Genomic DNA, 22,098 nt, shown 5'->3' on the forward strand with positions numbered 1-22,098 from the left:
GGATGACTAAGAGACTTTGCATATTATCAGCAAAGTCCTTTTATCAAACAATATATTTCAGTCCACTACTTCCATTACAGGAGCAGACATTAGGCAAAGTGTATAACAAACATTAGGATAAACTCTCTTCTCTTCCCACTCTGCTCTATAATTGCAACATGTTTAGTTCCACATTACAACCTCACCATAGTCGTAGGGGTTAGAAACCCCATCACTGCATCAGATACAACCTATGGCATCAGTTTTAACAACAGTGAAGTTTTGACACCATCACTATCTACCCTAATGGAATAATAAATGATGGCATCTCACAGGGGAAAAATCATTTAACTATAATGATGATTCAAATGTAAGACTGGGGGAAAAGAGAACTCAGGAATGTGAAAAATAATGTCTTTGCTTTTCAGTGTTCCTGCACAGGAACATAAAGCCCTATTAGGCCATGGCATGAAAACAATACATGGTGGCCCCTACAACTGGCATTCAGGTCACCTCCAGTTTTGAGTGCAGAGCCTTAGATGACTAGAAAGGTATTACAGAAAAATAGCATGCCCATCCAGCTGTCATCCTGAATTCGAGTGTCTTCACAAAGCAAACGTTTTCTGCTTGTCTAATCTTATTTTAAAGCCACCTGATCTAAACATCACTATCACTTTACACAGCTCCAAATGCACAGAGATGGAACTGAAAGAATAAACTAGAATTTACCATTGGGATAGCCCGAGCCATAATCCATTTCTGCATCTTCCAGGTTTTCCAAGAATTTCCAATTCTTCACAATCCGGTCCCTTGCTACCTAGAGATTGTAAGAGATAACAACACTTCCTGTACCATATGAAAAGTCCATATAATCTGGCATTTTTTCTTCAATAATGGACAAATTATTGCCTAAATTAAGAAAAGCCTGATGGTAATTGAGCTGATGGGCCAATCTGCGCATCTTGCCAGATAACAATAGCCTACATGGATTTGGAGACAAAGGAGTTTCGCATTTACCTTGGCACAAATGCTGGCTGCGCTTACGGTAGGGAAGAGAGAGTCTGCCTTGGCCCTCACTGTAACCTCCAGCTCAGGAAACTGCTGCTTTAGCTTTTCTTGGTATTTCTCTGCTGGTCCCACTGTGTCTACAAAAACCTGAAAACAAAAAGACCCATGAAGGATTTAAGGGGGAGAGGAGGATTTCTTGCTACTTCCTGGCAGTCTAGGGCACTAAACTAGTTCACCTCTGCAAGTTGCACTCCAGAATCTAGTGCATGCTGGATTAGGCCAATGGCTGTATCGTGGGATAGTGCATTCAAGTTGTACTTTGTCCTGTAAGGAAAAGGAAATCACATTGACTGATGAGGACAACTGACTATGAAGCTTATCAGAAAAGAGGTGGATAGAAACTGAAATTAGCTGGATAATGCAACTTGTCATTAAGGATTGTAACTAAGAGGGACCCAGGTTCTAATCTCTACCTGCTAATATGCCAGGGTGATGAGGACTGTCATTTTTAAGTACGGTCTACTTAAATGGATTGTTGTTGTGAGGATAAAATCAGATGTGACGCTGCAATGTTCATACAATAAATACAACAAATATAAATTAATGATTTTCATTCTGGACAAATACAAATAATTAGAAATAGGATGGGCCATTGTATCAATGAAACAAAGAAACAGTTTTATAACCTTGGGTGACATTAAAAATATGGATATATAATATGTCTAACTTACTCTGGACAATTTGGTTTTTTTTAAAAATTACATAAACGTTATACTCTATTACAGCTAAACCATTTTGGATGGTTAGTAATAATTCAACCAACTCTCCAGGCATATATGTTATATATAGTGACACCACATTATAATTAGATCCATAGGACACGTGTTTCAATTCTAGGGAGAGTAGGCCAGGCAAAGAAATAATTTTAGAGAAATGTGTGTATCTTTTAAAACCTAAGATTTAATCCACCTAATAGAGAAACTGCCTTGTCTCTACCACACTCACCGTCTCTGCATACTAGTTGAGATGAAATTGGGGGAGAGGATGTGTAGGGCCCATCCTACATATTCCTTAGCAGCATCTATTTTCTCAAAGATTTCTTCCCGTTGAGCTTCTGTCAGACTTTTAGAATCTGAAAGCAAGTGGAAAAAGATCATTTTCAGGCAACGTGGCATGGAAGAAATAAATAAACATTATTCCTCTACCTTGCTCCCCCAATAAAAATAGAGTATTTTTGTTTTCCTTTTTGTACAGACCCTCTGTCTTGTGACACAGTTGCAAAATTACTGAAGTACAATCAGAACCTGACACTCCTTTTACCTGCTACTTTCAAAGTCTCTAGGTCTCCCTGCTGAGACACAGGACAGAAACAGATTCCGTAGACCATGGGACCTGGAAAAAAACCAAAACTCCCAAAAGTTACTCAGTCTCAGCTACTATGATCTCTTTACAAAAAGTATAAAATTAGCTAACATCCTTGTCAGGTAAGTAGGTAATACAAATGAAATGGCTTGAAAAACTGCTTTCACAGTACTTAAGCTACAACATCATCTCTACAATAGGCAACCCTCCATAACATTCTCTTACAATAAACTTTAATGACATTGCATTCGTTCAAGCTCCCGGAGATGAGGAATGTGAACATCGTATCGGTGGATTTAAGGATCGGAAGCATATTGGCACAAAATGAGAAAATGGGCTGCAAATCAAGTCTGCATTAATTATGTACTATGTTTACAAGAAGATACTACAATATGTAAGTTAGCTTCACACCAACAGGCAATTAGACTATCTAGAAATCCATACAAATCTGTATGGATTTCTAGATAGTCTAGATAGAAATCTGACTAGAGAGATTACTGCAATTGATTGACTGGTGTGATATTGGCTATATAGATTACCCAAAATTGTTCCTTTAATTAATTCAATAAACGTACTATCTTAACAAACCTACCATGCCAAAAAAAAATCCAATGCCAAACCACAACCTAAAGAGAAGATAATCCCCACCAATGAACCACAAGACTCCTGCACATGCCTTAAATGCTACAAAAATCTAAAGGATAATGAAAACTCCATCAAATGTTCTCTGTGTAACAAATACGCTCATCATGACTGCTTGGGATTAACCAAGCAATTTATTCAATACCTGGAATCATCCAATGAGTTTTCATATCTCTGCAAATCATGCAAACCAAAACTGGATCTGTTTGAAAGAGTTGATACCATTGAAACATCCCTTAACACCATAGTAGCATCCCTGGACGCCGTAAAAGAAAGAATATCCAACCTTGAAAAAAAAGACACAACGCTAAAACCTGAACATCCAATAGCTACAAACCAAATCTCTACCCAACAACCACAACCCAATCCAAAACCCAATCCACAAAAAAACACAACCCAGACAAATATTGATATCCCAATCCTCATCAGAGAAGCTGTTGAGCGTGAACGAAACGTCCAAACGCCATCTTATTTGGTCTAGAGGACATCAATGACAATGATGACATCACAACTGTCCGAAACATCATCAGTGATTATCAAGCATCAACCATCTCCGCTGATGAAATACTTGACATTTCTTGCATTGGCCGAGAGCTCAAAAACAGAGACGGCTCTGTGGCCCCACGCTTGTGCAGAGTCATTTGCAAAAATGAATCAAGCAAACGTAAATTCATTTACACTATAAATTCACTCGCCAAAACCAACACCAACCATAAGAACCTCCGTTGTCGCCCTGACCTAACCATACAGCAACGTGCCCGCTCCCGTGTACTCCGCACTGAACACAAAAAACGCCTAGACAATGGAGAGAAGGACCTGTACATTGACTACCATGCTGAATGTATCAAAAGTAAGCCACACAACCCGCAACTCAGCTTTAACCCTCAACCACAACCCTACCTCAACCGATCCACCATCACCCAAGACTAGGCATGCACGCCCTAACTACCTCAATTCCAACTACTACTGGCCTTAAATGCAAACTACTCAATGCAAGAAGCCTCGTGAATAAAATACCTGAATTTTTCCTCCTACTAAATATGGCTAAATTCGACATTATATTTGTCTGTGAAACATGGCTCAATGCATCTCTCCCTGACTCCATTACCACAGTAAGAGACTATCATGTTTACCGATCAGATCGAGAAATTCGTAGAGGAGGTGGTGTTGCTATCTTCTATAAAAAGTCCTTACATCTAAAAAATATCCAAGTTACCCAGGAGCTTGCTCTTCCTGAGACCATCATCTGTGAACTATCCTTAAATATCACAATTCGATTCTTACTATGTTACAGAGCACCTGATTATGACATCGAACATGTAAACAAGCTAAATACATTACTAACATGGGCTGCATCCTGCCCATACCCTTTTATCTTTCTTGGTGATTTCAATCTACCTCATATTGACTGGACCCTAAATGATTGTACAACTGAAATCATACACACAACCTTCTACAATGCTATTACAAATCTGGGACTGGAACAACTAGTAACCAACAACACTAGACTAAACAACTGCCTCGATCTCATCTTCTGCAATAGTTTGAATTTAATCTATGGAATACAAACTAAAGAACCCTTTCCAGCAGTGACCACAATATGATTGACTTTTGTCTCAACATACGCCCACACAAAAATCACCACAATGATGTAATCCCCAATTGTAACTTCAAAAAGGCAACTATGATCTTATAGACAACGATCTCTCATCCCTTGATTGGCCATCTCTATTCACTGGATGCAATACTGTTGAAGACCATTACAACATATTTTTACTTGAAGTCAAAAGAGTCATCAAACTATATGTACCAACAACAACTCCCAAACAAAACAAAAAGCAGATTACCCATAACAATAAGGAAACTTCAATCCAAAAAGAGATCACTCTGGCGGAAAAACAAATCTGGTCACGTTGCCAATTTCAAAAGCCGATACAAAAATTTATGCCACCAGATAAAGACCGAATGCACCAATTATCACATTAAACAAGAGGAAAACCTTCTAAGCACCAATTCCACCCGTGCTTTTTACAATTTTGTAAACAACAAACTAAAAGACTCAAGGTCCATCCCACTCCTGATAGGACCTGATGGTAAAGACTGCAACGACGACACCATTAAAGCCAACATCTTTAACACATTCTTCGGCTCAGTATTTGTAAACAGCAATGGATCATGCCCAGTATTTCCTAGACGTACCACAGATAACCACAATGATCTAATACATATCGATTTTACAGAAGACAATGTCGAAAAGCACTACGCAATCTAAAACCATCTCTATCTATTGGACCGGATGGAATATGTGCCTACTTCTTAAAAAAGCTATCCACTGCCATAGCCAAACCTCTAAGCATAATCTTTGAAAAATCTTTCAGGACCAGCTCCTTGCCTAACCTATGGTCACAAGCCACAGTCATCCCCATCTTCAAAAAGGAGACCCAAGCCTAGTTGAAAATTACAGACCAATCTCCTTATGCTGCGTCACCTGTAAAGTCATGGAATCAATTATTAACCAATCCATCATCCTCCACTTAGAGACAAACAACCTACTCTCCAATAAACAATTTGGTTTCAGAAAAAACTATCCTGTAATCTGCAACTCTTACACTGCAAAAACATATGGACGACACAACTCGACCAGGGCAAAGCAATAGACGCAATCTACATAGACTTCTGTAAAGCCTTTGATTCAGTGGTACACGACAAACTACTCCTAAAAATAAAATCCTATGGTATCTCTGGACAACTGCATAACTGGATAGTAGCATTCCTGGCAAACAGACAACAAATGGTCAAAATTGGGAGCGTCCTATCAAATTCTGTACCTGTCAATAGTGGTGTCCCCCAAGGCAGTGTTCTAGGACCAACTCTCTTCATACTCTACATAAATGACCTCTGTGATCATATTAAGAGCAATTGAGTTCTTTTCGCTGATGATGTAAAGCTGTTCAATACCACAGACAATACTGCTACCCTACAAAAAGATCTTGACTATGTATCAGAATGGTCAAACAAATGGCAACTTCAAATCTCAACAAATAAATGCTCTGTCTTACATATTGGCAAAAAAATCAGAAAATAAAATACAAGCTGAATAGTCAAGATCTCGTTGATGACCCAAGCTCTGTAAAGGACCTTGGAATACTCACCTCTAATGATCTAAGTGCTAGAGCCCACTGCAACTACATAGCCAAAAAGGCATTAAGAGTTGTTAACCTAATCCTACGTAGCTTTTTCTCTGGTAATATCACACTACTAACCAGAGCATACAAAACATTTGCTAGACCAATACTCGAATACAGTTCATCAGTCTGGAACCCACATTACGTATCTGATATTAGCACAATTGAGAAAGTCCAGAAATATTTCACAAGAAGAGTTCTCCACTCCTCTACTCGTTGTAGAATACCTTATGCCACCAGACTTGAAATTCTAGAACTAGAAAACCTTGAATTACGCCGTCTTCGGACTGATTTAAGCATGGTATATAAAATCATACATTGCAATGTCCTACCTGTCAATGAATACTTCAGCTTCAACCATAACAACACAAGAGCACACAATAGATACAAACTCAAAGTTAACCGCACCAAACTTGATTGCAGGAAATACGACTTCAGCAATAGAGTGGTCAATGTCTGGAATACTACCCGACTCTGTAGTTTTTTCCCCAAACCCCAAAAACTTTAACCTTAGACTGTCTACCATTGACCTCACCCCTTTCCTAAGAGGTCTGTAGGGGTGCATAAGCGCACCAACGTGCCTACCGTCCCTGTCCTATTGTTTCTCTTATTCTTCTTTTATTTTTCTTATATGTACCCATTTCATGTATTCACAACTATGTATACACTTATACTTATTATCTTGTAAACAATTGGCAAATCAAATAAATAAATAAATAAAATACAATCCAGCGCGTTACCCCGGATTCACCCCGGATGATGCTTTGGGGCCAGTACCCCAAAGAAGTGTTCCCTCATATATTTGAATCCATACCCAGTACTGGTCCTCTGCCTGCCTCATCGATGCCCAAACTACAGGGCTCAGTCCGGCAAACAGGAGGCACCGCCGAGGCCAACAAACAATTCACCGAATTGTCCCGTTCGAATTTGTCGAGATCCATATTCGTTCGCGCGCTGGAAGCAATCGGCTTCCAGCGCGCGAACGAATAGAAGAAAGGGAAGTGCAAAGAGTGCAATGTCTTCTGGGAAGCGTAGTTTGTGAAACGAGATGTTTCGCTACGCAGTTCCCAGGGTTGGTCGAAAGGATGTGGCATCTCCAAATTAAAATAGGAATTTTCATTAACAATCCTATATGGTGCGCAGTGAGTAAAGCTGCGGAGTACTTTAATGCAGTTTTACACCCACCCACCCCGAGCTTATGCCTGTCGTTAATGAAAGTATGACACAGGCTGTTTAATTTGGTCTATTATGTGTTCCGTTTGGCGGAGCCTTTGGCTTTTGGAATCTTGAGCCCGTTTTGTGGATTTCCACATCAGCTGGAAATTCAAAGGAGATCAAAACTGGAATGGGGACACGGAATGCATTGTAGCTTTAAGAAATGCTCTCCTCGTCCCCTAAAAACTTGGCTGTACAGCAAGCCATACCCTAAAGAACTTAGCGTGAAGCAATTACGGGAGATAGTGAAAAAAATGCCTTTATTCCTTCGGTGCATTTCCTAAAGCATTGTAACATCCATGTAAGGCTATTCTTTTATTCTGACCCCCCAAAAAACAACAACAACAACAAAAAAAAACACTTGCCCAATGTCAAGAATCAATTATTCCAAGTATGGCTTTCTCAGTGTTAGAATTTGCCCTGTTGGCTGACCACCTGGCAGCCATACTATCGGGAAGCCAATTTGGTTTTCAGACCAACAGCGAGTGGAAAACCTTACATAACTTAACTATAAACAGAAGCTCGGGGGAGAGGGGCGAGAGAGGTCGCTCTTTTGGTTTCCGCGAATTGCTTTTGTTAGCGTAACGAAGATCGATCTCTTTTTTAACAGTTCGGACTGCGTTTCAATCGCTGACCGTCGATCGTCGCAAGCAACCTGAGTTTATCAGCAAAGGCCCGAACGGAGGGCCAAACGAAAAAAAAACAAAAAGAAATCCTAAACCAATGACGGCGTTTGTTCTCGGCTCCAAAATCCCCCTTTCGGATACGATCGAGGGAGAGGAGCACGTGTGCCGCTCTTGCCGTGCCCCCGCCTTTACGCTGCCGGGCCTGCCCTCTTCCCGTCTCTCAGGGTATAAAACCCTCCGCGGTAGCCGCGGGTTTCTTCTTTTGCTGGTGCCACACCTCCTTTCCCTGCAAGCGGTCCCTTTTGCCTCGTGCTGTTCGCGGAGACTGCGGTAGGTTAGGTGCTTTCACGCTCTTATCGAGGCTCGTGAAAAAGCCACAGAAAGGGTGCCCTTTCAGCCGCTTGGGGGCTTGGCAAGGTTTCGGGGGCTTGGCAAGGTTTCGGGGGCGGGTGGGCCCAGCGCGCTTTGCCCTCGTTTTCAGCCTTGTGGACGGAGGATTCCGTGGTGGGGGTGGTGTCCTTTCTTCTTTTAGAGGCGTGATATTGGGGAGAAACGCTAATGCTGGGTTAAGGGCTCTGCGACGCATAGTCTCTCTCTTATTTTCCCCAAAACTGCCAGGTAGGCGGGCTTTCTTCCAATTAAATTGCAGGCTGCAGGCGAGGAATAGGGTCCTCTTTGTTCAGAGAGAGGATGGAGAAAGAAAGGAAGCCTGTGTGCTTCCTTTAATCCTTTCTATATATATACCATCCCCCAATTTACCTTCCAATTGCTAGGGTTTTTTTCCCCGCCCCAATCCTTAGGAAAAGGGGGAAGCTTTCTAGGCTGGCCTTAATTTTTGAAGGGAGGCAGAGCAGGTAACCACGATACTTAAGGTTTCTAGTAACCTGAAAAAAAGACAGAAATATAAATAGCTAAAAAGACATCCCTTCCTCCTTCTTTAGAGTTTACATAGTGTTTTCCCAATTACTAGAATGCCTAACCATGCTGGCTAGGGATTATACAAAATATATCCCAGCTTTCCTTTAAAAAAAAATAGAGGTATGCATATTTTAAAAAGAGTACCTAATGGTATAAGGTATCTTCATGCCCCAATTTTCAGTTTCGGTCTTGAAAGTGATCACCTAAGCTTTTCAAGGTTAGGGAGTAGCTTTTAAGGTTTAAGAGGAGAGAACCGAAGGTACAGTAATGGCTGTGGGCTGGGATACTTAATGATTTTGTTCTGAATATCATTTTCTTTTAGGCAGCTGAATTGATAAATGCAAAGATTATACAGTTAGGTGTTTTGCATTATGCCTATTAGTGCAAATTTCACTTCTTTGAACTACAAGAGAATTGTGCAAGGCCTAGTTTTGTAATGCCATAGTCTGAGGAATTCTGTGAAGTATTGCACCACCTGCCAAAACTGAAAAAAAATGTCAAAGTTAGGGATAGTCAAGAGCATTTTCTCTCTGACACCTACTCATAATCTCCCTAATAAGTAGGACTTAGCTGCTAATAGTCCTGGAAGTCATTGGTTGCTGGAACTCTTTATGGCAGGAAGTAACAGCATGTAATAGAACTCTCTTATTCTATGTTCTAAACTGCTGAAGAACTGCAGGTCTGGAAATGGTCAAGGTTGGAAGACAACATGTAGCACAAGAATTGGCTAGGTGCAGCCAGTCCCTTTGCTGGGGCATAACTTCCCAAAGCTTATTTCAAAAGATGGCAGTTACTTAACCTATTGACCAAACCAAATATCTTAAAGCATTACTGCCCCTTTTGAGCTAAGTTAGTTGATTTTGGCCCTTGTTGTAGCAAGAGCGTGGTGCTTGGCAGTGCTAGGACCAGTTAGTTATACCCTTAAATTTTCACGAATGATCTGTACCAACTTGTGGTTGCCATCATTTAGAACTGCAATAGTTTGAAAAGAGAGGGTTAGGTCAGGGTAAGGTGTCTTTTCAAACTACTGGTGCCCAAAGACAACAGATCCAATTGAATCCAGTTATTTATATGCTTACATCTAATGTAGTCTTGCAAGACTTAGGCTATAACCTTCAAAGCTAATCTAAGGTGTGGCTATCCTAAAGCTTTTCCTCCTTCCCACATCCAGTTCAGGACTACACAATCTCTTAGTTCCTTCTCTGGAATGTGCTGTCTCCTTCCTGGGAAGTTGGGTGCTACTGCTGAGTTCATTCCTCCCCTGCCAGTTCAGCTGCACACTATCACAGCAGCCAGTTTGTGAAATGTCATGGGGGGAGGGGGTTTGTCAGTTTATTAATATATAAGGACAACCTCTACCCCAAGCCTAGAATAAGTTTTTCACATTTTTGTTCTAAGAAAAAAGGATGAAATTGTGCTGTAGTTCTTTGATTTTCCACTGAAATTTGAGACTATTTGGGAACTACCTGCCCCAGCCTCCCAAAAGAGACAAGAGTTTTATTTTAATGCAGAGAAAATGCAGTAAAAAGAAAATACCAATTGCCTCCTTTATACTATACATTTATTATCTATTCTGCTCACACAAGAACTTATAGGGAGGGAAATGTATAAATATTTTGAAAAGAAATGAAATGTAAATTCTTCTGAAGATTGAAAAAGATATATGCTTGTCTTTGGTTATTGTCTTCACGTGTATATTGAGTTGACCCAAACTATAATATTTCCTATGCTTGAAGTTTGAATCCATTCTGACTTTTATTTGGTCTGTTGCTGTTGCTGTTGTTTTTTAGGTTATAAAAAATAAATTGCATTTGTCTTTAGTTTTGGCCACCATCTAAGGCAATCTTTAGATGTTAAAGGTTGGGAAGGGTGTAGATATAATTTCTTTTTGTATACTGGTGATATTTAAGAATTTTGGATCAATATTCTACTTTGTCTAATTTTATAAAGATTGTAGAGTATTTTGGTTCTAACTGGAATAAATCTAGCTTGGCTTTCCTGGATCCCAATACATAGTTAGGTAAAGAAATGGGATTTGTGATTTCTACTGACACATTTGGAGAGCTGTATAAAACCCATAGGTATTTCTAAATACTAAGAAATATGTTGAACATTATTACTAAGTGGATGTTAATAAATAGCTTAAAATTCCTTTAAGCCTTTGAATTAAAATTATTCTTATGAAATTTTTCCTTTATTTCCTTTATGATTCTTATAGGTACTTCTATGGTTTAATAAATATATTGAAAACTTATTTAGGGAATGTATTTGGGAAAATGGATCACCAAGGTTTTCCTTAGCTAAAGTGAGATTATCATTTGAGGAAAGTGGTTTTTTTTAATTTATATGTTCTGTAAAAGTACCACTGGACCAATAATTTATCAGCCATCTTTTGCTGGTGTGAAATGAAAATATAATGGAATATTTTCTTTTATGGGCTAAAGCAGAAGATTAGTAATTGAGATCATGGCAAATGGTTAGAACAACATAGAGCAAGAAAAGGTTTTATTACCAATATTGTTACCAATAGTAGGAATAGTGACAAATCTTTAGACCATATTGGACATAATTTGAGTTTCATAAATTCTAATTTGAAAATTGGTGGTAAATCATTTTATTAGAAAGCTTGGATAAAAACTGGGGTTATTACTTTAAATTGGCTACTGGACTTTTTCATATTTATTCAAATTCAATTTGATCTTACCAGTTTGCAACAGTGAAAGTATTTTCAAGCTTAAGCATGTTCTAAACTTACCAGATGATTTGGCTGCTTTAAAGGCCAAAAAGTTGCTTTTTTCCCTGATGAAAACTATTGCCAAAATAAAGTAGAAATTTCTGGGATATTATAAACATACCTTTTAGGTCAAGACCAGGTTGGAAATAATAAATGGCTTGGTTGGTAGCTCTTTGCACCATACTTTTTCTTTCTATAGTTAGTAAGATGGAGGCATCTGAACTAGGAAATGCAGCATGTTGCTCCTCAAAACAAAGAATATGAATACCTAATAGCCTCACAGTGCATGCCTCAGGGTTTGCTGTGGATTTAAAATCATTATTAAACCATTCTATTGAACCAGTTCCTGTGACTAGGACTTTGAATAGAGCATTATGCTGGATTGGTAGACTTTGCTCTTTCTCTGAGTTTATAGGCTCTAATTGGGTAAAAGTTGTCAGAAAATGGGGAAAGAGTTAGAGGCCAAAATAGTGCTGCCTCTAAATAATCAAAGGTAATTAAACAATATGTACTCAATCAACCAATCATTCCTGAGAAGTGGTGCCCTTGCCAGCTTAAGGCATACATTATTGTTCTGATATTTTAGGAAATGGCCTCTGGTAAAGCATATATTGGGAAACCAGTTCCAGATTTTCGTGCTACAGCAGTGGTAGATGGCAACATCAAAGATATAAAGTTATCAGACTACAGAGGTAAGGCACTGTATCTTCTATTAAGTTCTTAATTGTGCATCCATTGGATTACTTAGTATTCTAACCTGTCTAGACTTTATGGGAAGGCTAAGATGCATTTTCCAAATAGAATGCTTTATGAATCCACTTTAGCAATGTCGGCATCTTTGGTAATTATAGAAGAAATGCACATGCTTTCATGTTTTATTTTATTAAATTTGTTTGCTGTCCATTTTACTGCAAGGCAACTCTGGATGGCTTACAATATTATATTATAAAATATTGTATAATGTGTGCCATGTATAATTACATTATTTTATTTATACATACATTTATAAATGGAATAATTTACATTTATAAATGTATATAATCCCATTAAAATTGCAATACAATACAAGTTATAGCTAAAGATGGGGAAGAAGGGGCCAGGCGGGGAAGTGGGAACTGCTACTAAATCAGTCAGCCACCTCCAGTGTGATATTCCCTCATTGGGCCTCAAGTCAACTGGCAGAGCCAGGTCTTTATGTGCTTGTGGAAAGTCAGGAGGGCAGGAGACAATCTCACCTCAGGGAGTACCATGTTCCAAAGAGCAAGGGCCATGGCAGAGAGGGTTCTTCTCCTGGACACCACCACCCCATCTGGAATTCCTTGGTGGAACTTGCAGCATTCCTCCTCTGCCAACATGGGTGTGGCAGGCTTGTCCCATAGAGGTCAGACTGTTCCTCAAGTAAGCTGGACCCATACCATGCAGGGCTTTATAAGTAATAACTAATACCTTGAATTGTACCTGGAAGCAAACAGGCGGCCAGTGCAGCTCGTGAAACAGTGGTGTATCATGGGCCACTGTAGAGGCCTCAAAGACTGCCCATACCATTACACTCCAGTTAAAGCTTTCAAATGCTTTTCAAGGGTAACTTCATATGCACAACCATAATGAAAGCCTCCAGTCCAGGATACATTTGTAGTTTAAGATCTATGTCATCATACTTAGTGTAAGATGTAATATATTATCAGTGAGCTAATTTGGTGTAGTGGTTAAGCATCAGGCTATAAACTAGGGAACAAGCTGGGTGACCTTGGACCTCCCAGTCTATCAGCCATAGGAAGGAGGCAGTGGCAAAGCACATCTGAAAAACCTTGCCAAGAAAACTATAGGGAGTTGCCTAGGCAGTTGCCAGGAGTCGAAAACTGACTTGAAGGCACCACCCTCCCCCAAAAGCCAAAGAAGAGGTAGCTGACAGTTCATAGAGTGTGTTTTTAAATTGATAGTGTTATAACTATGAATGAAGAACAGGAACATATTCAGTCTAGGTAGCCATTGCATTAAATAAAAGCTGGTTGGGTCACTTTGGGTGATAGTCGCTTACTGTCAGTACAACTCACCTTACAGGGTAAAAAAAATAGGAAGGAGTATTGTGTGTCTTCACTGTCTTGGGTTATTTATAAAAATAATGACAGTATAAATATAAATGAATGTGCATAGATAAATGGCATGTTTGTTTTGTAACTGGAAGAAAGGTCCTGATTTGATCTGGATAAGATGCAACCACCTTATGAGTGTTCTCTTCTAGTGACTCCAAATTTTATTCCATTTATAAACTTTAACAGGAATACTAGCCAAAAGATTATGGGAGTGCAAAGATTCTGGGACTCTTGATTGTGATTGTTTTACTGATGCCCATTTCTTCCATATAGGCAAATATGTGGTTCTGTTCTTCTACCCACTGGATTTTACCTTTGTCTGTCCCACTGAGATAATAGCTTTCAACGATCGAGTTGAGGAGTTCCGCAAGATTAATTGTGAGGTTATTGCTGCTTCTGTCGACTCTCAATTTACCCATTTGGCTTGGTGAGACTCCTAGTATATAATTATTCATAGAAGTTGTTGTGCTGGAAAACTAGTTCCAGAGGTGCATATTAAAAACTGTCTAATAATAGGACACTGACAGAAAGGAATAATTGTGCTTTCTAAGAAGTGTACCCTGGCCTGGATCTTGCTGATATGTGGAGATCTTTTCTCAGGCTTCGTTCTTGCCTAGGAACTGGAAATATTCCAGTCATACTCAGGCAGAAGGTACAACTGATATACCAGTCACAAGAAATCCTTGCAGTTATAGTGCCGAGAAGCACTTAGGCAGATGTTAACTGACAGATGGGTGTGGAGGTCTCCACCAATTTTATCTAGCAAAACTTGGTTGTTGGTTAGGGGGTTATCAGCTGGCTCACTAGCTGACATAAGCTGGTTGTACAATTAATGCCAGACACCTGAAATGGGTGCAGAGAACTGTATGCACTACTTCGAGCCAGCAAAGTCCACTGTAAATGAAATGGCTCTCTGGAAAATCCATTTTTTTAGTGAAGAGAAAAACGATCTACCCATTTTTCAGACACAGTTACTTTCACAAAGTTGTGTGTTTAGTTAGGAAAATATTTTCTATGTTTAAAGTTGCTGGTTAATTTAATAATTTTTAAAACCTAAATGGTTTCAGTGTAGTGAATTTCAGGTCATTAAAACAATAGTATTGTGGATATTATTTTTTCCCTGTAGGACAAATACAGCAAGAAAGGATGGTGGCTTGGGTTCAACAAATATCCCACTTGTAGCAGACATCAACCATAACATTTGTAAGGATTACGGCGTGCTCAAGGAAGAGGATGGCATTGCATACAGGTATGAAAAGTTAATTCTAAGTGAATTTGGAAAAACCTGTTGTTAGGTGATGGATATCTTGGTAGTTTAGCTGATATAATCCCAGTTAGCATATTGTTCCTAGAGATGTAAGCAGAGTGACCAGGGCGTCATAGGACTAACTTATATTCTGTTTATTAGCTATGTCTAACTAATCCATGTTGCTCAAACAACAACATGTTGGTCAAGTAAATATAGGGAAGCTATAGTAATCCAGTTCTTAGCAAATGCAGACCTGGAGCCTTTACAAGATAAAAGAATATCTGTGGTTCATAGAATTCACTGGATCTCTCTATCCTAGCCTTAACTTTTTTTCTAGCTTAACTCTTAAAATTGAGAAAGTTGCATATGCAAAAATTCAAAATGTCACAGTTCATGGTTGATCTAGCCCTATGTCCTATTGATTGATAGGTAGAAGGTTCTAATAGGTTCCATTATCATTTTAAAATGATAATGCTTGTAATTGGTATTGCACCTTTTCTCCCTCAGAGGCCTGTTCATAATAGACGATAAAGGCATCCTGCGACAGATCACAGTCAATGACCTACCTGTGGGACGTTCTGTGGATGAGACACTGCGCCTGGTTCAAGCCTTCCAATTTACAGACCAGCATGGTGAAGGTGTGTGACAGATCCTGGGATAATGAAGTGGACATAGAAAGATATAGCAGTAGTGCTCTGGGAAAGATGATCAATTTAAGATTGGCTCATAGTGCCTTGTTTCTCTTTAGGGTGCTATGATGTGTCTGAGTGAGACACAGTGGGGATTGCATAACAGTTCTAAAACAATTTAGCAGAAAGATAACTTAAATTTGGCTTCACCTTAGCCGCTTTCTTTCCCAGTCTCAACTCTTACAGATGACTTAGACTTCAGTTTTTATCATCCCTTAGCTAGCATGTTCAACAGCTATGTTATGGGAAAGCTACAATGAGAAGTTGTCATTTAGCAAAGCAGAGACCAAGAATCTTCCCAGCTGCTGCTTACGTTTTGCAAGATTACCAAATTTCAGTATTTGCCCCTGGGTTTTGATGAAGATGTCAGCCATTTTTATATATTTGGTGTGGATGGGTGGAATTATTTATTAGATTTATGTAGCATCTACCTCACATATGTGACTCTAAATTAGGTAAAATACATACCGGTAGTATAAAAAAAATTGAAGACCTAGCATCCAAGTGTCATTTAAAAAATCACTAATATAGCAAGGAGATAAGCTCTGTCATGCATCCAAGGCACCAAGTTCAGGCACTAAACTATAAATCAAGTTTTCAGGGCTTTGTGGAAGATCAGCAAGAATGGAGTTAATCTAATCTCAGAGGGAACTGTGTTCAAAAGAGTAGGCACCACTGCAGAAAAGGCTCTCTTTCTGGGCCCCACCAGCTGACACTCCTTAGCTGATGACACCCAGAGCATGCGCCTCCTGGATCAGGGACAGAGAAGTCCTGTAAGTAATCAGGTAGACAGATAGTTGCTGACATGGTTTCAGAAAGTAATTAACGTTTTATGCCCATGCCAAATAGTGAACCTCTTCAGTAGAGCCTTTTAATGTAATTTGGAATTCTTAAGATACAGTTCGCAACACTCTTAATAACTTTTGCCTGGAGCATACTGGAACATAAGCTTGGTATCTTTCCATTTCTCATGCTGTGTCTTGAAGACAGTTTCAAGAATGAACATGAAATTCCTTTGATCTGATGTAACAATCTCAACTTGCACAACTAGCTTGCGTGTAGAGAAATAGCTAGTTGCCCTGTTATGTCCTCTAATTTAGGACCATATATCTATAGAGTGTAAATCATTGTCCAAAACATTTCATAAAAAGAACAACTTCTAGTGAAATAACTATTGGTAATTAAGCCAGTAAAGAAGCATGAGGCATTTGCCTTCCCAGGCAGACATGCATATTCTGAAGCCCCAGAGTAGGAGCTTCTAGATCCAAACTGGAAGTAGAGTGTAGAGCCTTAAAAGTGTACATATACAATAACCCCTCAGAGCAAGAGCATCTTAAATGGCCTTAACTGACTACATTAAATACCATTAAATAAATACTAGAATGTTATGAAGTTGAGTTTGGATATCCTGGCAGTCCTGCTTCCTCCATGGCTTGCTTAACATTGTATGAACCAGGAATATAGATTGAATTCTTGGTTTGCCCAAAGTGCAAACAGTTCCCAGATAGCATGAAGTCGTCATAGTTTATTTAGCCATTTCTGCCATTGCAATTGTTAATTTCTAAAATCTTTTATGATCCTTGCTGATGATATCTTCAGATCTACATTATACCCATCTTAAACCATATTATCCAAGAGGATAAAAAAAAACCCAAAATAACATATTTTTATTTTTGGGGGGGTTTGAGAGATAAAATAAGGCTCAACATCACCGTTTTATGCAAATATATTCCAGCAGAAAATACTGAATTTTGGGAAATGTTGTCTTTTGTAGAAATTCTAAATAGTGTGCAAGCATATATACATCCATGTTATGAACTAGCTTGGGTGTATTTCTGTTGTTAATTCAACTAACTGGTTTCATCTCTTTATTCATCTTTTTATTTCAACAGAAATAAAGAGGCAGCCTTGTTATTTAGGTTTGCTCCCTTTCTTGTCTTGAAAAATCCCTATTTCAAAATAATTATCTATTCTAACATTTGTTCCTGTTCTTGCTACAGTGTGCCCAGCTGGCTGGCAACCTGGCGGTGACACCATCAAGCCTAATGTGAAAGACAGCAAGCTTTTCTTTGCCAAGCAACAGTAGATTTCTCCTTTTGTATGCTCTATTAATGAAGTAATCTGGCTTAATGTAAATGGATTTGCAATAAATTGTCCATAACAAAGAGTTTTGGGAGATAGTTTGTCTATAAAAGTAGGCTGCCGTATAAGTAATTGCCCATAGAACTAGTTTAGATGCAAATTTCAGTTGGGCATCTTCATTTCTCAGTAAAATGATCATTAAAGGAAGCCTGATGTTACCTTCTAATGTCTATATTGCTGAACTTATTTTAAAATAAAACAGTTCCAAGATCATAATGCTGAACTTAGCATTTCATGTTATACGAGAGAGGTCAGGAGCATACAAATAGGTCTGATTTTCAAAATGCATAGCATACATTCTTGTTTGTCTTTGCTACTGTGCCTTTGTGATGTAACAGGCACTGATTTTTTTTAAAGTGCTAAAATCGAGAGAAGACTTACCGTATTTGCCAGCGTATAAGACGACTTTTTTGCCCTGAAAAACATGCCTCCAATTGGGGGGGTCGTCTTATATGCCGGGTCGTCTTATACGCCGGCAAATAGTAATTGGGAAGCACTGCGGCTGCCAGCGGCTGAGGCACTTTGCGTGCCGTGGAAGCGAATCCCGTGAAGCCGAAAGGAGCAGCCAGCCTTCCCCAGCTCCCAAGGAAGCGAGGCTCGCACCGCCCGGGGGCTCCGCTGAGGTATCCGGCTGGGGCTGTCAGGAGTTGTTACCGCTGGCGCGCTCCGCGCGGCTCCAGTCCAGCGTTGCCTCGGGAAGGAAAGGCAAAACCAGGAGCCGCTGCTGCCATTGCAAAGCCCGCCGCGGCTCTTTTTGCCTTTCCTTCCCGAGGCAACGCGGACTGGAGCTCAGCGTGGAGCCGCGCCAGCGGTAACAACTCCTGACAGCCCCAGCCGGATACCTCAGCGGAGCCCGGCGGTGCGAGCCTCGTTTCCTTGGGAGCTGGGAGAAGGCTGGCTGCTCCTTTCGGCTTCACGGGATTCGTTTCACGATGCACAAAAGTGCCTCAAAAAAAAAAAAAAAAAGTGCAAAAGTGGAAGGCGTGCAGAACAGGGGGCGAGTATATAACAAACTATATTTTGAGTGGAAATGTTGGGGGGTCGTCTTATACGCCGGCATATACGGTAACTATTAGCTGACAAGCCACAAATCTGTCCATCCATTAGGTAAGAAAGTAGAACTAAATCTGTTGAGATGGAAATCTTGTTTAGTCCATTGTCATCCAATTCTAGAAAATACACAATTCCTAGCCCAAGTTGTTGCTATCCTGAAACATTTTATTTATATAAAATAGGTTATTGACTTCTCCACTAGAAAATCCATTCCTGGGGGTTGAAGGAATTTTTGAGGACCATGAGATAATGAGTGGAAAGAGTAGGGGAAAAATTCAGCCCCCTTCTTGTGAATAAGGAGGAACTTAAAAGAACCATATACAATTGTAAATTGAATAGGCTCAAGTTGGCTAACTATAGGCATCTACCTTCTACAGTCCTCTATTTAAGATACTGTGTAGTTTTAAAGTTTGCTGGACTGCTGCTGAAAAGTGTATGATATTAACCATTTTGCTTAGTATTTTTGTTTTTTCTTTTGTGTTTAGTTGCTTAATTTCACCATTCATAGCTATAATGATTTAGATTTTTTAATGATACATTCATCTTCCTAAGAAAAATGTGCAACATAAGAAAAATAGTACTACCGTAGGTAGGTTCCTTAATCCTGCAAAGACACCCTGATTCAGAATGTACAGGTAGCCCTAGACATGTGACCACAATTGGGACTGGAACCTCTGCTCCTAAACAGTACATTTGTTAAGTGAGTCATGCCTGATTTTCTGACCCTTTGTGTCATGGTTCTTCAGCAAATCACATGGTTGCTAAACAAATCCGGCTACCCCCATTTACTTTAAGGGAAGCCACCTGGGAAGGTAGCAAATGGTGACCACGTGACCCTAGGATGCTGCAACCATAAATACATGAGTCACCAAGCACTCAAATTTTGATCAGGTGACTGCGGGGACTGGTCAAACGTCACTTTTTTCAGCTCTGTAGTAACTTGAAGTGGTGATTAAATTAGTCATGGGTCAAGGACTACTGGTGGAAAATTTGCTGCAGACCAGAAGTTTGGTTATATTGCTAATTGCTAGGAAAGCTTAGAGCAAAAGTGTTAGATACCACATGATGCACCATCAGCCCTTTTGTGGTGACCCCCAAAGCAGTCTTCCCCCTAGTTCCTAGAGCCAAACTTGCGGGGAGAAAGATTGTTTCTTAAGAAAAAGGCTACAAAGATAGTTATTTTGTACTTTCAGAAAATTGCCATTTACCAAATTTTGGAGTCAACTCCTTCCTATGATACAGTCACATGGCCTTTAGAAGCTAGAAAAATCCTCTAGACCCAGTCTTTGAGTGCATAAACGTCCTTCCTTAGCTTAAGGAGGAGGACCTTATCCCATGCTTTCTTAAATGTACTTAAATGCCCAGTTTTTCCCCTGCCTTTAGAATGTAAGCAGCATAACTGGTTTTGGCTGTGGTTATAGTTAATTACTGGTTTACTTACTCTTGGTTTTTTGGGAGGGAAAAATATCACCAAATGAGACCACTCAACATGTTACATAGTAAATAGCCACTTGGCTCAACGTGTTATATTACTTGCATAAACTTTACATGTCATAACTAACCAAATACATCTTGGCACCATTCTGGTGAGTGAGACTACAACCACATTGGTACTTTGACCAGTTCTGAAAGTTGCAGTCATAATGCCCCGTATTCAATAGAACTGGACTTTCCATATTCTTTCAAAATAAATTACTGAAATTAAAATACCATGTAATAGTTATTTAATATTACTAAGGTATTGACTTTATATAAGCAATATGAGATGTTGTCCTTTAATATTAAATTACATGAGTAGATTTAAGAAGCATTTTATAAATATTAATGTGTTGCTCCATCTTAATAATTTCATCTAGGTTTTTTTGGCAACAAAGCATAAGTGACTTCTTGTTGCTGTCTTCTGTTTTGGTTTTGCTATTTAAACTTTCCAATCTCGTCTACAGCCCTGGTATACCCTGGAAGTTTTTCGGTCAACTACAGTACTAGCTACACTTAAAACTATCATTTTTCTAGATAGCCAGGAATTGTATTTGGATTTGAAAAGGAAAACTTCTGCTGTACCTGTTATGCCACTAGAGGATGCTGTTGCTTCACAGAATGAGTTTCGTTTTATTTTTACTTTTCTCTGATCTCTAATCCTGGTTAATCTAGGAGTTTTAACTTGATTTTTTCCCCTTTAATCAAAATGATTATATAAAACACACCCACAGTGTTTGTTATGTTGGTTTTCCACATCTACTTTAATTTGGCCAATAGAGAACCATCTAAAACAGAACTAGGTATGTAACAGTGAGCTGCTTTCCATCCTATATCACCATGCATTTTCTCTGTATATTGAAAAATATGCAGAAAGACAGTTAACTTACAGTATCTTTTGTTGTGAACAGATGTTAGGTTTTTCAACCCAACAGATCATATCTCACTTATGCCAATTCAGTTTAGTCATAGTTTATTCGCTGTCAAAAACAATGAGAACAAGGGATAGGTAATGCTTTTTAAAATTCTTTGTTCTATGACTGCAGATAGTTCTCATTTAGTGAATTACTTCATTTAGTAACACTTCATAGGTATGACCTAGATTAAAAAGAGATTTTGCAACCAATCCTTGCATTTACAATCTTCACAGTTCTATAAAGCAAAGAAAAGCTGAAGTAAATCAGTTTTACTTAGCAACACTTCATTTAATGACCAAATTGCAGGTCCCAATTGTACTATAAACAAGAACTACCTGTATTGGCAACTCTCCAAGCTTTGAGCCAGAAGGCTCCCCCAAACCTATTAGATGAGAAAATACCTAACTTGGGTCTGCTGGCATATCGCCTTCCTACTCACCCCCAAACAAAAGAGAAAAACCATTCCTCACATTAAAAGGGTAACTGAAGTGAGAGGGGTGATAAAGAAATGTGATGAATGAATGAATTGGGACCTGAGTGTCTCACTAACTGGTGTGTCCCATGATCCCATTACTTAGCGACAGCAATCTTGTAAGCCCAGGATCATATGATTAAGTGGGAAGAGGCGGGTGTCTCAGGAAGCAGTCTGACAGATGTCACTGTTAGGCGAACTGGTCCACAGGGATAGGGTGCCACGGATGGATGAAAAGGAACTGGAACAACTTCAGTTTTCCCACTGGCATTGCTTGTAGGAAGCTGGCAAGGAATGTTGGAAATAGTGATGATGAGGCCATCTCACTGACATAATCA

At 39.4% G+C, this 22,098-nt stretch overlaps 2 protein-coding genes and 1 long non-coding RNA gene across 6 annotated transcripts in view; 1 reads left to right on the top strand and 2 right to left on the bottom strand.

Moving 5' to 3' along the window:
* Positions 1 to 7,270, bottom strand: part of RNASEH2A (ribonuclease H2 subunit A) — an 8,601-nt gene extending 1,331 nt beyond the window's left edge. The window contains exons 1-6 of the mRNA XM_087955517.1: positions 6,991 to 7,270; positions 2,308 to 2,379; positions 1,993 to 2,119; positions 1,224 to 1,311; positions 997 to 1,134; positions 709 to 796 (exon numbers count right to left, since the gene is read on the bottom strand). Of these exons, the coding sequence (XP_087811643.1) occupies positions 709 to 796; positions 997 to 1,134; positions 1,224 to 1,311; positions 1,993 to 2,119; positions 2,308 to 2,379; positions 6,991 to 7,270 (793 nt within the window). The remainder of the gene's footprint in view (positions 1 to 708; positions 797 to 996; positions 1,135 to 1,223; positions 1,312 to 1,992; positions 2,120 to 2,307; positions 2,380 to 6,990) is intronic.
* PRDX2 (peroxiredoxin 2) lies at positions 7,227 to 18,008 on the top strand. 4 transcript variants are annotated; one of them, XM_087955518.1, is made up of 7 exons: positions 7,227 to 7,311; positions 8,002 to 8,347; positions 12,256 to 12,361; positions 14,036 to 14,189; positions 14,889 to 15,011; positions 15,519 to 15,649; positions 17,701 to 18,008. In XM_087955518.1, exons 3-7 carry the CDS (start codon positions 12,259 to 12,261, stop codon positions 17,784 to 17,786), a joined length of 597 nt encoding a protein of 198 aa, XP_087811644.1. In that variant the 5' UTR covers positions 7,227 to 7,311; positions 8,002 to 8,347; positions 12,256 to 12,258; the 3' UTR covers positions 17,787 to 18,008. The 4 variants fall into 4 exon arrangements, with proteins under 4 accessions (XP_087811644.1, XP_087811646.1, XP_026537409.1 ...); XM_087955520.1 differs by having other exon boundaries at positions 8,002 to 8,242; XM_026681624.2 differs by having other exon boundaries at positions 7,235 to 7,318.
* Positions 17,707 to 20,715, bottom strand: LOC148132141 (uncharacterized). The gene is made up of 2 exons (XR_015747630.1): positions 18,907 to 20,715; positions 17,707 to 18,218 (listed from the first exon to the last, which is right to left on the bottom strand). It is a non-coding gene; the product is annotated as an uncharacterized LOC148132141 (long non-coding RNA).
* Between the last annotated feature and the right edge of the window lie 1,383 nt (positions 20,716 to 22,098).

The sequence above is a fragment of the Notechis scutatus genome, chromosome 2, assembly GCF_049901735.1.
Source record: "Notechis scutatus isolate UNSWTSFEM ecotype Mainland chromosome 2, rNotScu1.2, whole genome shotgun sequence".
Classification (NCBI taxonomy): domain Eukaryota; kingdom Metazoa; phylum Chordata; class Lepidosauria; order Squamata; family Elapidae; genus Notechis; species Notechis scutatus.